The following is a 17,564-nucleotide window of genomic DNA, read 5'->3' on the forward strand; positions in this document are numbered from 1 at the left end:
TACAGATTGTGACATATTTTTACTTAAGTTATTTTTACTGTTTACTGCTGAAAATGTAGTTGTTATTATAGTTATTACTATTCTTGCTTTTTTTGTGGGCATTATGTTTTGAGTGCAGCTTACCTTAAATAGATGTATTCTATTTTATTAGTAGGTAGTGTGTCTCCTACACATTAAGCAGCAGCTATTTTATATTTTGATTATTTTTTTTTTTTTATGCTCCTAGCGCTAGTAGGCTTATATTTAGTAAATTTGGAGTATCTATTTTGTCTATATAACATGCAGTGTATTTAGTGTAAGCTTAACCCTGTAGCTGTTGTTGGACTCTATCATTCCTAATCCCCTACCCCCCATATAAGCATCCCGAGATGTGGGACGCTGGTGGGAGGTGGATAAAGAGGTCGACCAGTGATGAGACAGAAAGGGGTGGGTCTGTCCAAATTACTGGCAGGCCAGCAGGTTCGTGTGTTTTAAGTGCATTGTAAGCACTGCAAGTTTTGGGGACAGTTCAGCTTTTGGGGACCCCAGGGAGCAAAGTTGGAATGGTTTGACAGGATCTGAAAATTGTGACTGTCCCATCTAAATAGGGATTGCCAGCAGGTGTGTAATTAACTGCAGTCAACTTTCTTTCTAAAGACAGTAAAGGTTGCTTATTTTAGGGAAAAACTGGAATAAAGTTTTATTTCTGTTAGATAAACAAACATCTAACGCTAATGTTAGTGAAGACACCCATTAAAAGAGACCTTTTCAAATTCCAAGCTTTAAATGAAGCAGAGCTACATACTTTGTTATCATGCAAAACTCCAAGCAGTCCATAGAAAGTGTTGGGGGAGGAGCCTGACGATCTGCTTCAGTTAACGCACAAAAATACGAAAGGTTAACTTTAAAATTCAACAAAGCCTTTGTTTATAATACTGCTAAGACTGCTTTAATATATAGGATAAAAATATTGATCTGGCAATTTTCCTTTGAAGGACATTTCAGAATATTGTAATTGTCAAATTACAATTCCATACGTTTTACATAACTTTGGGGTGGGCGATGTTGATACAGTTTTGTTTAATGAATGATAGAGAATCCAAACCAAGGAGAAAACCAGTTACATGGATACAAGGGGATAAGAAACAAGGGTACATTTAAAGATATAAGTAAATGTGGACAAGGCATAGTTTATATGTCATGATTTAACAATTTAGATCATTTATGACGATGGCTTGTTATCTGCGTTCATGAAAGATTGGTGTAAATAATTGTAACTATCAGTAATGAAAAGCGATAACATGAGAAGATTCTAACAACTGAATCGGTAAAGAAAAGTAGAACCTGGCTAACAGACATTGAAATGACCCCATTGAAAGTCACAAAGAATAGATTTTAGCGGCTCAGCAGTAGGTCCACTCCACATCGCGTGTGCTCCAGGGATCTCACTGTCTTAAAACATTACTTACACTATGCGGATAAAAGTATAGGGACGCACCTTAATACTAAAAAAAAACCTCCAGTTATTGAAATGTGTATAGGGAATAGTGCACAAGTAACTTTGGGGGGTTGTTATTGTATGTATTGGGGCTGATATGCACTATAGTCATTGCTGCCGCCCAGGAGTAGTGGGAGTTTGAGCGCAGGGCTTAATTTTGTATGTTTGTATTTGCTTTCATATTACACAGCCATCCCATGTGTTCCCTATTAAGGTTTAATAAGTGGCTAGAGGTTTAATAAAATACCCCTTTCTCTCTCATTAGCGATTTTACCTTTCAGCTGAAAAAAAAGCAAGGTGAATTGTTAGTGTAGGACTCACCGAAGTGGCTTTGCCTTGACGTGGCAGATGAGCTTACACGTTACTGGCTTTTAGAGTGATTTAAATTTGCCTAGGGATTTCGCATAGTGTCCATATAACTTTTATTTGGGTTTTATGGCATTTACAAACATTTGTGAAAACAAATGGGTTGTTCTGAAAAGCTCAGTGAATTTAAGTGCAGTTCTGTGATAGGATGCCACCATTACAATAAGTCAGTTCATGAAATTCCTTCCCTGCTAGATATTAGTCATTAAACCTTAAGTGTTTTTATTGGAAAGTGGAACAGCAGCAACTCAACCACAAAGTGGAAGACCACATAAAGTCACAGAGCAGGGTAATGAATGCGGAGGCGCATGGTGTGTAAACGTCACCAACACTCTGCTGATTCCATAGCTGAAAAGTTCCAAACTTCCACTGGCATTTATATCAGCACAAAAACTACAGTGGGAGATTTATGGAATGGGTTTCAATGGCTGAGGAGCTGCATGCAAGCCTCACATCACAAAGTACAATGCCAAGCGTTGAATTGAGGTACGTAAAGCACACCAACACTGGACTCTGGAGCAGTGGAAACATATTCTGCGGAGTAACGAATCCCACTTCTCTGTTTGCAGTCTGCTGGTTGAGTCTGGGTGTCGCTGATGCCAGAAGAACGTTACCTGCCTGATTATTGTGCCAACTGCAAAGATGGTGGAGAAAGGATAATGGTATAGGTTGGCTACACCCTTAATTCTAGTAAAAGGAAATCTTAATGCATCAGCATACCAAGACATTTTGGACAATACTATACTTCCAACTTTGTGAGTTTGGGGCAGTTTGAGGAAGACCCTTTTCTATTCCAGCATGACTGTGCCCCAGTGCACAAAGCAAGGTCCATAAAGACATGGTTGGAGGAGTTTGGTGTGGAAGAACGTGACTGGTCCACACAGAGCCCTGACCTAACCCTTATTTAATACCATTGGGATGAACTGGAACAGAGATTGTGAACCAGGCCTTCTCATCCAACATCAGTGCCTGATCTCACAAATGCTCTACTGGATGAATGGGCAAAAATTCCCACAGAAACACTGCAAAGGTTGAACCAACTACACATCCATGTCTATGTATTTAGAATACAATGTTATAAAAGTCTCTGTTGGTGTAACGGTCAGGTATCTGAATACATTTGTCCATATAGTATATGTATGACTTGGGGTTTTTGATCTCATACTTAACTCATGACAGACATTAAAACAAGTCCCTCAACAGCTCAAGAACAAATATACTAAATGGCCTATAGCACATATCTGTTTGGAATGATAATGAATGGTATAGCTTCTTATTTAAACTTAGATACCCAGGAACATCAGAACAACAAAAGACAATTAGGAAGAAACCAAAGATATGGCTATTCAATGAAGTTCTCCCCATCAATATGAACAATATTAACTTCTGATATCAAGAAATGTATCACTATACAAGGACATCCTAGAACTGAAAAATCCTCCAAAAGTGCCTCACCAACACCCAAGATAAGGGTAAACTAATTATATACAGGAAAGTATATACAAAAAAAGAACTCTAATGGTATCTATAAAAAACACAAAAGTTAGTAAACTATTAAATGTGTATAAAAATACAAAACAACCTGGTAAAATAGGATAAAAATTGTGCCTCATGTATAGAATCTAGGAGAGAAAGCAGAACTGGATATGGTGTAATACAGGGAGGGGAGGTGAAAGGGAGAGCACTAACACGATGAATATAATATTGTTATTATTATTTATTGCAAACAGGAACAGAGGGGTTGAGGGCCCTGCTCAAATAAGCTTACATGCTAGAAAGAGTGGGACATAGTGACACAAAAAAATAATGATAGGGTAGAATAGTAGGTTGCTAGAATAATTGGTTAGTAGACTAGGGAGGGAATATATTAACAGTTTATTTGATATGCTTTCCTCAAGAAGCGAGTTGAAAATGATTTTTTTTAAGTAAAGGAGACTGGGTGAGAGTGTAATGGAGCAGGGTCGACGCAGCCCTAGAGAAGTCTTCAAGGTGAGCGTCAGATGTGAGAGTACGCAGTCTCTCTTAACTGCCTCTTTGCTATTTCTAACTTGATTACTGCAATCCGCTTCACAGTGTATATGTTCCCAACTTGCCCCATTGCAGTCTATAATAATTGCGGCAACGAGGCTCATCTTCCAGTACACCCGCACCTCCCAGTCCCTGCATTGGCTTCCCCTAAGATAAAGGGCTCAATTTAATACTCTGGTACTTGCTTACTAATCTCTACATAATGCTGCATCTACCTACATATCCTTCCTAATACACAAGTATGTCCCATCTAGGCTCTTACACTCTGCCAAAGACCTGCAGGCCACGTATTGTTGGGTTGTTGCTATCCACATCACTGAGATATGAAATGCAAACACTATGCAAATTATGGAGCCAAGACACAAACGTGAATGTGACGTCAAGGTAACGGAAAAAGCCCTTGCGTTTCACAATGGAGCGCACGCCACAATTCTACAAATCGGTTCGTCAAATAAGCCAGCATATATAAGTGGGGTCCAATACAGAGCACTTTATATCCCTGAAGAAGTCCATGTTCAGATGAAACGTGCTGGATAACTGTACTCTGCTGATACTCTGTTTTTATATTGTTTTTACTTTGTTTTATTTTTTTGCTGCTTTTGCCTGTTGCCCATTCCAGTGGTATTTGCAACATCTCTCTGTGGCTGGGATTCATCTAATCTTATGGTTAAGTGCATTTGTTTATGAAATGTGATTATTATATACAATATTGCACTGTTTTCTCTGTTTCATATATTACAAGACATCTACTGAGTGAAAATACATGCATCTGGAATAACTCTGTGGGAGAGACATGCCTGCATATTACATCCATCTTGTGAGTGCTCTCCCTTCCCCCCTTCGGTCCCTTTCCCTTTCCACACCAGTATATACTGTATTACAAAATACAATTGTAAGCTAGCACTCAAGACCAATGGTACAGGCATCATGTTCACCCACTCAAATGCCCCGGACAGCAGATATCCTTTGAAATACAAGAACCCAGCCTTGGACGACGGACACTTAGCACAGCCACTGATCGCAAACACCCAGGAAGCTGAGACTGGATTAAGGGCTTACAAGTCTTGTATTACTAAGCAGGACAATTTTAGGGTGAGATCAGACCATTATATTTCTTATCACAATCAGATGATTTTTTTTCTGCTGAAAACTAATTGTTTAGAATTTGTGAACATGATTTTAGATATTGTATGTATATTTTCTGTTTTACTTTCTTTTCTTCTTTATTTTTTTAAATAAAAGATGGATGCACTTATTTACTAAGGTAGTCCATTATTAAGCAACATGGACTGATCATCCAAACTGCTTTTTCATTAAGAGTGACTTAGGACTTCATGCCAATTATCAATATGCATAGCAGAACGATATCAATTCTGTAAAACGTCTACTTAGATTTACTGCCATTTATGCAAAAGGTTATCAGCCTGTTTTTTTGTATGTAATCAGTGTATAAGTTGTTTTTGCATATATGTCCTTTTTGCATGCTTACTTTTTATATATACTCATTAGGAGCACTTTGCACTTTTTTAACACATTGTGTTCCGTTACGTGGTCTGTTGTTTTCAGACATAAAGCACTGTGCACTTCCCAATCTTGTGGCAATAAAGTAAACATATACATTATTTGATAGATAGACATATAATATTTAAATGTGGTATATATTTTTTATATTTTGATATATACTGTATCACACCATACCCAGTTCTGCTTTTTCCCATAGATTCTATACTTTAGGCACCATTTTTTATCCTGTTTTACCAAGTTGTATTGTATTTTTATACACATTTAATATGTACTTTTGTGTGTTTTATAGATACTATTAGAGTTCTTCTTTTTGTACATGTTTTCACATATATTATTTGTTTAACAATACTAACTTCTGTTTCTCTCGTCTGCCATTATATCTCTCAGAGGCTGAAAAACACATAGCATAAGAAGATTGGTAGACAGATGGTCTGAAGGATGGAGAGACGACATAAAGACAAAGATTTCATTCAGCATAATGGCTAATGAACTGTTCATTAGTACATAGCAACATGAAGATTGCAGTGCATACAGTGAATATTTTAGTTAATAGCCAACAGCATGTAGTTTTGGTTATGTCTTTAGTGAATCCATTGCTTTTTTTTCTGTCCTTATCTTGGTACCACGATGGGGGAGTTAAAATAATGATCATCAATCTGAGATAGTAAATACTTGTCATGCAGTTGCTTTAATAGTCACTAGAAACTTCTAATATTTTTAATAAAGCCAATCAGCAGGGCGGGAGAATAATTGATCATCTGTTATCTGTACCAAGCTGGATACAAACAAACCACATAAATAAATCACATTTCCTGTTATCAATAATATTTATTAGGCATCAAAGACTGAGACCAAAAATGTAATCTTGCTGGTGTACACAAGAGTCGTTGTCCTGCATCGCTTGTGTTTTGCTCTCCAATGATCCAGTCTTCTCCAGCAGGCACACGGGGACCCAGGTAAGTTATCAAACCATGTAAAAATAGTTTGACATCTTACCATGGAACAGGGCAGTCCGGTCACCATAACCACTGCAACAGACAGTAAAAGGTATGGTGCTTGGAGAGTTCCTTTGAAATAGAGGCTCTGATATATTAATTGGCAGCACAATGCAAATTCAAGCCATACATTTATATTCAATTTCAAATAATAGTAATTATTATTTTAATTATAATAAAATTCATACCACACATGCATCAAGCAGGACAATTTTCATTTGAGGAAGCAATCAATATAGCTAAAACCTAGACCTACTTCAAAAAATAGCATTTACAACTAGCTTAGCTGTTCTGATTATAACAACCTCTAGATTTTGAGGAAAATTCAGTCAGAAAAATGATGAGATAGGGTAGGATGTCATGGAACAAAAGATATCTTATTTTTGCCTGAAAAGAGCATTTCTAAACCAATTTTATTTATCATTATCTTGCACTTCCCAGAATGCTGTTTGGCAGAACATTGTAATTTAGTATTTGTGTTACTTCATTGGCATAATTGAATAATCCTAGTTTAAAAACAAAACTGTTAACACTTTTTAAAATAACTGCTGAACATCTAAAGGAAGAAACCAAATTGATATAATGTAACACAGCCAAAACCGTGGAGGTGTAGTTATCGCAAATATCTTTTAATCTTGAAATATACAAAAAATGTAGCCGTGCTTTGCCCCAAATTACATAGTAGAGACCATAGTGGAAACCATATTAGAATTAGTGTAGGACCCACCTAAGAGTTTTACAGCTTCATAATAGAATTCCATCAGCCCTAGGAACCCTTACGCTACAAACACAATACAAGACAAAGGAATGAAGAATGTGTTTTCAATGTCCATAATAGGGTATCTAACTTGCCCGGTTCTTTACGCAGTATTCTAGTTTGCCTTGTGATTATTCCACCATATTGCAAAATAAAACCTAAAATTCACAATTTGTTCTGTTTCAATAAACAGAATAAAAGCCTTTCTTAGTTAACACCAGACAAAGAAGAAGGCAGTCTAACATTTGGCATACTTTACAGAGATATGCAAACAACGGGGAAAAAAGCACATGACTATAATGTCACAATTTACATAATTATCATGCCTATGTTGCAGTTGAAATCAAAGCACTAAATTGGGAAATCCATGCCAGGATTAACACACAGTATCAGAAGATGGACGTGAGGCTGCCCTATGTCCCAATTACTGTGATGAGGCATCAGGTATGTACCCCAACACTGTCAGGTTAATCACTAAAGTGCACATTTTTAGGAATTCAAGGCAAATTCAAAGTAAATTTCAAATTTAAGGAAAAAAAAGCTAAACTGGAAGCATAGCTGACTTGGAGAATTGTTTCAATTTAGATATTTTGTCCTTAAATTTGAAATTTACTTTGAGTTTACATAGTATTTCCAATCTCTCTTCAGTGAATAATCCCGTGTGTGAGTATGTATCAGGTATACCCTCTATCACTGCTGTGGTTATACACCTCATTAGTGCTGTGTATATGCAACAGGTATGTACGCTTAGACTGCTGTGAGTATATTAGGTATGCAACATAAATGATGCTCTGTCTGTTCCATAGGAAACCATGCCTTGCCTAAAAAGAGATGGCTCGTTGCAGGAAAATCTGTTTGTGGAGTAAACAGAAACTGCTTTCCTCATCTTAACTATATTATTTTCCTTATTGCAATGGCAAACTGGAAATCTGTAGATTTTTATCTGCAGTGAACTGCCTCCAGCATACCGTGAAATTGGCTTAAAAACTGAATCTTGAAAGGTTTTGTGCATCTCAGCCAACAATCACCTAATCTCCCATACATAGACCCCCAGGGCATACAGCAGGTTCTATTTCCTTTTAAAAAAAATGTGATGTTGAAAAATATATACTGTAAATGCAAATAGGATTGGCAGTCAGTATAGTTAGCACTTTCAATAGAAAACGTATTCTTTTTATTCTTTGTTTGTAATCAGAACTTAATAGAAACAAGAGTCAGCACAGGTTAATCGTGTTAAGATTTTTGTAATTTCAACCCCTAGATTTGGAATGAATGATCACAATGCTCCAGTAGCTCCAAGTGGATAAGGTGAGCCATGTCATAGTGTACAGTCCCATACGGGATGGCTATATGCTAGCAGATTAAGTTTATATAATATAATATAATGTAATCTTAATAATTTAATACATTCCTTTAGTTACCCCTTATCTAAAACGTTCAATGCATAAATGCATGACCCCCAAAAAATAAAACATAACATGGCATAATTTGATATAAACTCAAAAGTGATTCGGTTTTGGAGTGAGACCCGCACTCTGGTGGCCAATATTTTTCATAGACAACTCAAGCTGGAAGCCCTGGGTTTTTCTCTTGTCTAGGGCATATGGAAAGAATTAATTCCCAAGAAGTGAAGCTATAAAACAGGAACACTATGGCGGTAAGGAGAGCGGTAAGGAGAGCCCTAGCCCAGTCATGGCTGCAGGTTGATGTTGACTCCATGGCAACAGTTATTCTGAAACTAAAGGACACCTATTTAAGGGACAAACTGACGTTGCAAAAATGAAGCACTCGACAACCTTTCCAAAAGGTTTGGCCACCATGTGGTCTTTTCAGGATCTATAGGGCCATTGGCTGTTAGTGGGACATCCTTGACATGCAGCTACTCTCTCTTTTTTCTTTACAGTCTCTTTTCCTCTTCTCTCTCGTTTTGGTGCTATGCTCACATTATTGTAGAACGTTGCTTGTCTTCCTTCTCTATATAAAAAATGTAGACGTAGGGTGCAATATACTACACTGTACTTTTTGACCATCAGCCTTTTGAAGCTGTAAACCTCCTAGGTGGGTCCTACACTAACAATTCACCTTGCTTCCTTCATCTTCAGGCAAAAAAAATATTTAATAAGAGAGAGGGGTATTTTTCGAAACCCCTACATACTTATTAACCCTTAATAGGGAACACCTAATGGCCACTGGCGTGAAACAAAAAAACTCCAGTTATTTAAATATGCATAGTGATTTGGGATAGTGCGCAAGTAATTCTTTCTTTGTTATTTTTTGTATGTATTGGGGGTTATGTGTACTACGGTCATATCTGCCGCTAACGAGTAGTTGGAATCTGAGCACAGGACTTATTTTTGTGTATTTTTATTTGCTTTTGTATCACACAGCTACAATGCTGCCGCCCAGCCCATATGTTCCCTATTAAGGGTTAATAAATATGTAGGGGTTTAGTAAAATAGGTGAACTGTTAGTGTTGGTCCCACCTAAGAGTTTTGCCTTGACATGGGCTTGCACCTAATGGCCATTGGATTGATACTAAAAACTTCTAGTTATTTAAATAGGTATAGGGATTTGGGACAGTGCGCAAGTAACTCTTGTCTTTGTTTTTTATTTTCAAGCTGTATTTCACCGCTGTCTGTACTTGAATAAAGAGTTTAAAAATAAAATAAAATGGGTGTTTACTAAAATACTTCATTTTTAAAAGGTCAACTTCAACAAATAATGACATCTTTACAATCTTTACAACTCATGGACTGGCACAAAACATTCCCTGAAAAAAAAAACAGAGAATAATTGAACGTCTTCAAAAAATATTAGAAAAGAATAGTTCTCCCCATATACCATTATAAACAAATATAAAAGAAACAAATACAAACCCACGTAGCTTAGTTGGAAGGTTAGTTAAAATGTTACAAATAAGAAAAGACAACTTAAGCCATTTAAGTGAGATGGGTCAGTGGCATCATAAATAAAATACAAAGGTGCTAACAGAGCTTACAAAAGATAAGGTAACAAGGTAATATAGTGTGAGCAAGATGGTACTTTGTTGCTAATGGCTTTAGATAAATTAGGGGACTGGCATACACGCAGCAGCTGGGATTCAATATAGACACATGGGGTGAAATCCATTTTGAAGTACAAAACCAACTTACAATCAAAGCATGAGTTGGGAATAACAGTAAACAAATATCACTTAGGAATTCTTATGGACAACACAATAGGCAACAATGTGCAATGTTAATTAACAGTAAGTACAGTATGGTACTGTCATGCATAACATTCTTAGCACCCATTTGAAAGAAATATTACCATGTAACCAGAGACAGGCTGGTTTAATTAATAAGTTGAATGTAAGGTTTATGTTTGTTTTTTTATGGAAACATTTTTTTTAAGAGGACCGCATTTGTTTCATTTAGAAAAAAAAGTGTCTCAGAGGGCAAAGTACTATACAAATATATACAGACAGCTCTCTGGTAACCGGTTCAATAACAGCAAAGGAAAGGGTTCTTTAAAGGAAAAATATTCAATTTTATTTTGTGGAGTTCTATGCCTGTGGTCTGGCTTTTTATTTATTTACTTTTTAAATCCTTTTTGCTTTTTTGCAAAAAAACTAAAACAAATAAAAGAATAGATAAGGATGTAATGTAATAACAATATAATATTATTATGAACACTCTAATAAGATGGACACCCTCTTTGCCAGGGCACTCAACCCCAAACAGTTCAAGACCATAACGGCGATCCGGGACAAGACAGGGAAGGTGACACTAGCCAACATATATAATCACTCCCCAGAACTAGACGGAAACAATGAAATATATGCACAAGCAGTCGCAAATTATGTAACCAAAACGAATATGACACGTCTAACGCCGGAAGACATACTAACGTTGGGAGCTCCGATAGAGGAGGAGGAGGTAGACAGGGCAATCACGGCACTTAAAAGAAACAAGGCCCCGGGCCCGGACGGCTACGACGACTCCTACTATAAAATCCTTAGAGACACTTTGATCCCACGGCTAGTGAAGGTGTACACGGAATGGATGAACGGAGGACATCCTAACCCAGAAACACTAACGGCAGACATCACTCTCATCCCCAAACCAGGTAAAGATCCGACGGAGGCAGGGAACTACAGGCCCATCTCGCTGATCAATTTTGACATAAAGTTGTTTGCTAAAATCCTAGTGACGCGCCTGAACCCCCTACTGGGAACATTGGTCCACCCAGACCAGGTCGGCTTTGTACCATCTCGGCAACTGTACGAGAACACCAGGAGAGGGGCGGATGTCATTTGGTGGGCGGTGAGGACCCGGACGCCTTCTCTGATCCTATCCTTGGACGCGGAGAAGGCGTTTAACAGGGTCCTGTGGCACTACCTCTTCTCACTCTTGGAGCACCTACGAATGCCGGAAACGTTCATAAAGGGCATAAAAGCCCTGTATACAGAACCGCGGGCGCAAACAGCCGTTCCAGGAACAGCTTCGACCCCATTCAAACCCGCCAACGGCACCAGACAGGGCTGCCCCCTCTCCCCCTTGTTGTTCGTCCTAGCGCTAGAGCCACTTCTGCAACGGATGAGGGAGGATAGGGACATAACAGGCATTAGGGCGGGAGGGGAGGAATACAAAGTATCTGTGTACGCAGATGACATCATGGTCACACTCACCAACCCCCACACCTCCTTGCCACACCTTCTCTCCCTCCTCGAAGAATACGGTCGGGTGTCAGGCTACAAAATTAATTTAGAAAAATCAGTGGCCATGCCACTGGAACTGGATACGGTAGAGATCACAGCCATACAAGCCAACCACTCCCTCAATTTCTCAAGAACCACGTTAAATATTTAGGGATTAAACTAACCGCAGACCCAGAGAGACTGTACGACGCGAACTACACACCCACATTGCAAAAACTATGTAGGGATATAGAAAATGGCAAGAAAAGCCAGTCTCATGGATAGGGAGACTACATGCCATAGAAATGACGTTGCTCCCTCGCCTACTGTTCCTGTTCCAGGCCCTGCCGATTAAAGTTACTAAGCAAGATCTAACGACACTACAAAGACACATAGATAACTTTATATGGGCACAAAGACGACACAGAGTAGCTAGACAGGTGCTGTACCGGCCGAAATCAAGGGGAGGATTGGGACTTCCAAATCTGTACCAATACTACTTGGCGGCTCAGTTAGCCCAAATAGTAGCGTACCACGCACCAGAAGGCTGACACCGGTGGGTCGACCTGGAAACGAAGCTCATGAGCACGGATCTGCCACAATTCTGGATATGGGTGCCCAAACAAGACAGACCAGCCCTACGAACCACTTTCCCGGCAATTCTAAATTCCATACGTATATGGGACAAGACAGCTACCAAGTATGCACTTAGACACACACCCTCGCCATTGACACCATATTTGAGGAATAAAGCGTTTGAACCCGGGCTGAGCGCACAAGACTTTAGGGGCATAGAGAGTACGGGGATGCAGAGATATGGCCACATGTACGAGGGGGACACCTTCAGAACGTTTGACAGTTTGAAACTCTTAACACCCCTAACTACAAAGGATGTAGAGGTTAAAAAAGCAGCGCACACCCCCATGACGTTCTATGAACAGCTCTGTAACGCCGAAGCCGTACAAAAGGGCTTAATAACAACTATTTACGCACAACTCAGCGCCCCTACCAAAGACGCTAAAGACCCACGATACATTGGCCAATGGGAGACGGACCTGGGGGGGGCACTGGAGGGAGAGGACTGGGTGGACATATGGGAAGCGACAGACAAAACTTCAATCTGTGTACTGCACCAAGAACAATCATTTAAAATGCTCATGAGATGGTACACCACACCAGTGCAACTACACAGAATGGGGAAAACCACGACAGACACATGTTGGAAGGGCTGCGGTGGTAAGGGCACCTTCGTGCACATGTGGTGGGAATGCCCTGAAATACACAAATATTGGAAGCGCATACAGACACTTCTGGCTGACGTACTGATGAAAAATATAGATCTAGAACTGTGGTCGGTCCTATTGTCCAAACCCATAGACGGCCTCCCCAGAAAAGAACAACAACTCTTTAATAAAATTACACTGGCGGCTAGAAGGGCTCTTGCCCAGGCGTGGCTGAAGCCCACCTTGCCCACGGATAATGACGTGATTGTAAAGATCAAAGACACATATTTGATGGACAAACTCACAGCCCAAATTAGGAACACAGAGAAATAATTCCATAAAATATGGCAACCTTGGGAAGACTATCTTGACGATTAAAGTCATACCACCAGGACAAAGACAGAGGCTCCCGAGAGGGCCTCGATCCGCCGTATGCCCCAACGAACAGCGTTCCCCTTCCTCCCCCCCCCAGCCCCTCAACCTGGCTCCCCCCCTCTTTTTATTTTTATTTTTCATTTTATACAAATCGGACAATGTGACGAATTCAAGCAGACACCAAACCAAAAAGTAACACCACACCACTAAGCTGATATTACGCTGCGTAAGTAATGCACCGCGATCACCTTAAGCACACAACTCGGCACTGGGGCCTCCCCACGATACTCCCCACGGTCCCGAGAAGAAAGATGGGACGGCCCAGGGGACGGGTCGACACTAGTCACAATTGACAGACTTGAACCTACACGACTGAAAAACCCGAACTGCGCTACGCAGACAAACGATTGTATGCACCCAATGTGAATCGGTTGGAGAGTGACTCGAATTACGTATTGCACTCTCATCGCACTCTCCCAGTTTAAGGTATTTTTCTTTTTTATATTATTGTGTTGTATTGTAGTGTTCTTTTTACTTTATGTACGGGCTAGAAACGCCCTCCGCGGTTGCAAACGACACAGGAAGGCAAAACACCAATGTCATATAACTCGAAAAAACACCTCTAAATTATTGTATGCCAAACGAAACTTATCGGTGATCGGCCTCTGCGTGAGACGCTGTATATTGCCATCCAACCCTTAGTGTCGACTCAAAATAAAGAAATTAAAGCCCGACCTGATTTAAGCAGAAAACAGATTGTATGTTACCACTGTGAATCGATTGGAAAGTGCCCCGAATTACGTATTGTACTTTTACAGTTTAACGTATTTGATTGTATTGTTGTGTTCTTTTTACTTTATGTACGGGCAGGGAATGCTCTCCTCAGTTAAAGACGACATAGAACGGCAAAATACTAATGTCACATAAGCTGAAAAACCACCTATCTATTGTTACATACCCTGTAAAACATATTGGTAATCGGCCCCTGCGTGAGCCACTGTATATCACTATGCCGCATTCCGTGTCGAATCAAAAATAAAGAATTTAAAAAAAAAATAACAATATAATATTTGTGTCATTTTGATAGAACATTTCAAAATCACTTCTTAAAATTTTTTTTCCAAATTCGATTGCCATGTAACAATGACACTCTAGATTTTGCGTACTATACATTAATATAATAGATTGTTAAGACGACCTACCATAGATTTACCAGAAAAGGATGTTCAAGGCACTGCATGATCTGTAGTTCTCTGAAGACGTTCCGAACTTCATCCCGTTCGATGCACTTCTGTTTGTTCATATACTTCATAGCGTACATTTTCTTGGAGTCACGTTTTTGCACGATGCACACCTATTTTAAAAAAAAGTATTTGAAGAATCCTATTAGTGTTACGAATAATAGAAAAGCTTTTACTTGTTTAATAAATTAGAAAGAAAGGTGGCACTCACAAGTGGTACTTCTTCAGATGGTGAATGTATGTGCATCATGAAACAGTCGCTTTTTAAAACGTTTTATTCAGAGTCCTTAGACTTACATAATAAATGAAGTTGGGTTGGGAGGACGTCTTACACATTTGCCACTCAGTAAGCATCCTATCTTTCTCTCCACCTCATTGAAAGTGTACTTGATGGATACAACGATCCACAATTTCAACACTTTCATTCATTGTATTTAAAGTCTCTTAAGGCCACAATTAAGATTGTAAGCTCGTAAGCAGAGCCTCTTTTCACCTACTGTTCCTGTACATCATACATTTGTTTGTTGTGTTTCCTTTTGTACAGTGCTGTAGAGTATATTGGTGCTATCTAAATAATTCTAATTAATTACTAATACACTGTTTAATTGCAATTAATAGGTCTATTATGCAACACAATATATATATGGAAGTATATATAAACAGTAAGAATGTAGTGTTGTCGCGAACCCGAAATTTTCGGTTCGCGAACGGCGAACGCGAACTTCCTCAAATGTTCGCGAACCGGCGAATCGCGCGAACCGCCATTGACTTCAATGGGCAGGCGAATTTTAAAACCAACAGGGACTCTTTCTGGCCACAAAAGTGATGGAAAAGTTGTTTCAAGGGGACTAACACCTGGACTGTGGCATGCCGGAGGGGGATCCATGGCAAAACTCCCATGGAAAATTACACAGTTGATGCAGAGTCTGCTTTTAATCCATAAAGGGCAGAAATCACCTAACATTGACACCTGTCCTCAAAGCCCCTGATACACACTGACACAGATCAGAATAGAGACTGTTCCCCGTCCTCAGAGACCATGATACACACTGACACAGAGCAGAATAGAGACTGTTACCCCTACATAGGGTCACTTGGCAGATATGGCGGGGTCGTGGGAGGGGGAGGATGACTTTCACCTCTTCCCCTGTTAGATTCCCGTTGTGCTGTGACATCACCCTTATACGCTGTGTAAAGCATACTATTTAATTTGATCAGCATGGCCACTTGAGTTTTTATAGTTTTCACGCTGCTTGTAGTTTATATATGGTTCACAAAAATCAAACAAACGATAAAGTAAACATGTAAGGATTCAGAATATTCTTTCAAACCCTTACACATTGTGTGTACATACTTTTTGTCTTAAGTTTGTGGCTTTAAAGAGGTTCACGTTGTTTCTATGATGTGCATAACATGTTCTTGTAAATGTTTGTTACATTTTTCCTGGAATTGTAATTTTTGAATCTGAATAAAGATAGTCAAATCCCTGATACACACTGACACAGAGCGGAATAGAGACTGTTCCCCCTACATAGGGTCACTTGGCAGATATGGATTGACACCTGTCCTCAAAACCCCTGATACACACTGACACAGAGCAGAATAGAGACTGTTCCCCCTACATAGGGTCACTTGGCAGATATGGATTGACACCTGTCCTCAGAGACCATAATACACACTGACACAGAGCAGAATAGAGACTGTTCCCCGTCCACAGAGACCATGATACACACTGACACAGAGCAGAATAGAGACTGTCCCCCCTACATAGGGTCACTTGGCAGGTATGGATTGACACCTGTCCTCAAAGCCCCTGATACACACTGACACAGAGCAGAATAGAGACTGTTCCCTGTCCACAGAGACCATGATACACACTGACACAGAGCAGAATAGAGACTGTTCACCGTCCACAGAGACCATGATACACACTGACACAGAGCAGAATAGAGACTGTTCCCCGTCCACAGAGACCATGATACACACTGACACAGAGCAGAATAGGGACTGTTCTCCCTACATAGGGTCACTTGGCAGGTATGGATTGACACCTGTCCTCAAAGCCCCTGATACACACTGACACAGAGCAGAATAGAGACTGTTCCCTGTCCACAGAGTCCATGATACACACTGACACAGAGCAGAATAGAGACTGTTCCCCGTCCACAGAGACCATGAAACACACTGACACAGAGCAGAATAGAGACTGTTCCCCGTCCACAGAGACCATGATACACACTGACACAGAGCAGAATAGGGACTGTTACCCCTACATAGGGTCACTTGGCAGGTATGGATTGACACCTGTCCTCAAAGCCCCTGATACACACTGACACAGAGCAGAATAGAGACTGTTCCCTGTCCACAGAGACCATGATACACACTGACACAGAGCAGAATAGAGACTGTTCACCGTCCACAGAGACCATGATACACACTGACACAGAGCAGAATAGAGACTGTTCCCCGTCCACAGAGACCATGATACACACTGACACAGAGCAGAATAGGGACTGTTCCCCCTACATAGGGTCACTTGGCAGGTATGGATTGACACCTGTCCTCAAAGCCCATGATACACACTGGGGGGAGCTACTGTCCTCCCCAACCACTGGGTGGGGGCCATAAATCACAATGGGGGGACCTACTGTCCTCCCCCCCCTCGGCCCCCACCCCTGCGCGGTGGGTGGGGGCCATAAATCACAATGGGGGGGCCTACTTTCCTCCCCCCCGGCCCCCATCCCTGCGTGGTGGGTGGGGGGCATAAATCACAATGGGACGGACCTACAGATAGGAGTGGAGTATTGTTCATATCAGTTTAATACCTTCCGCGTCTCCTATCAGTGGACGTGTATATAGCAGCCATTTTAGGAACCGCACACCTGGGACCCGAGCAAGGT

At 40.2% G+C, this 17,564-nt stretch overlaps 1 protein-coding gene across 1 annotated transcript in view; it reads right to left on the minus strand.

Moving 5' to 3' along the window:
• The window catches only part of STK32B (serine/threonine kinase 32B), a 227,830-nt gene that overhangs the window by 139,090 nt on the left and 71,176 nt on the right, over nt 1-17,564 (minus strand). Inside the window, exon 3 of the mRNA XM_063457772.1 lies at nt 14,626-14,777. Within this exon, the coding sequence (XP_063313842.1) occupies nt 14,626-14,777 (152 nt within the window). The remainder of the gene's footprint in view (nt 1-14,625; nt 14,778-17,564) is intronic.

The sequence above is a fragment of the Pelobates fuscus genome, chromosome 6, assembly GCF_036172605.1.
Source record: "Pelobates fuscus isolate aPelFus1 chromosome 6, aPelFus1.pri, whole genome shotgun sequence".
In the NCBI taxonomy this organism is placed as follows: Eukaryota; Metazoa; Chordata; class Amphibia; order Anura; family Pelobatidae; genus Pelobates; species Pelobates fuscus.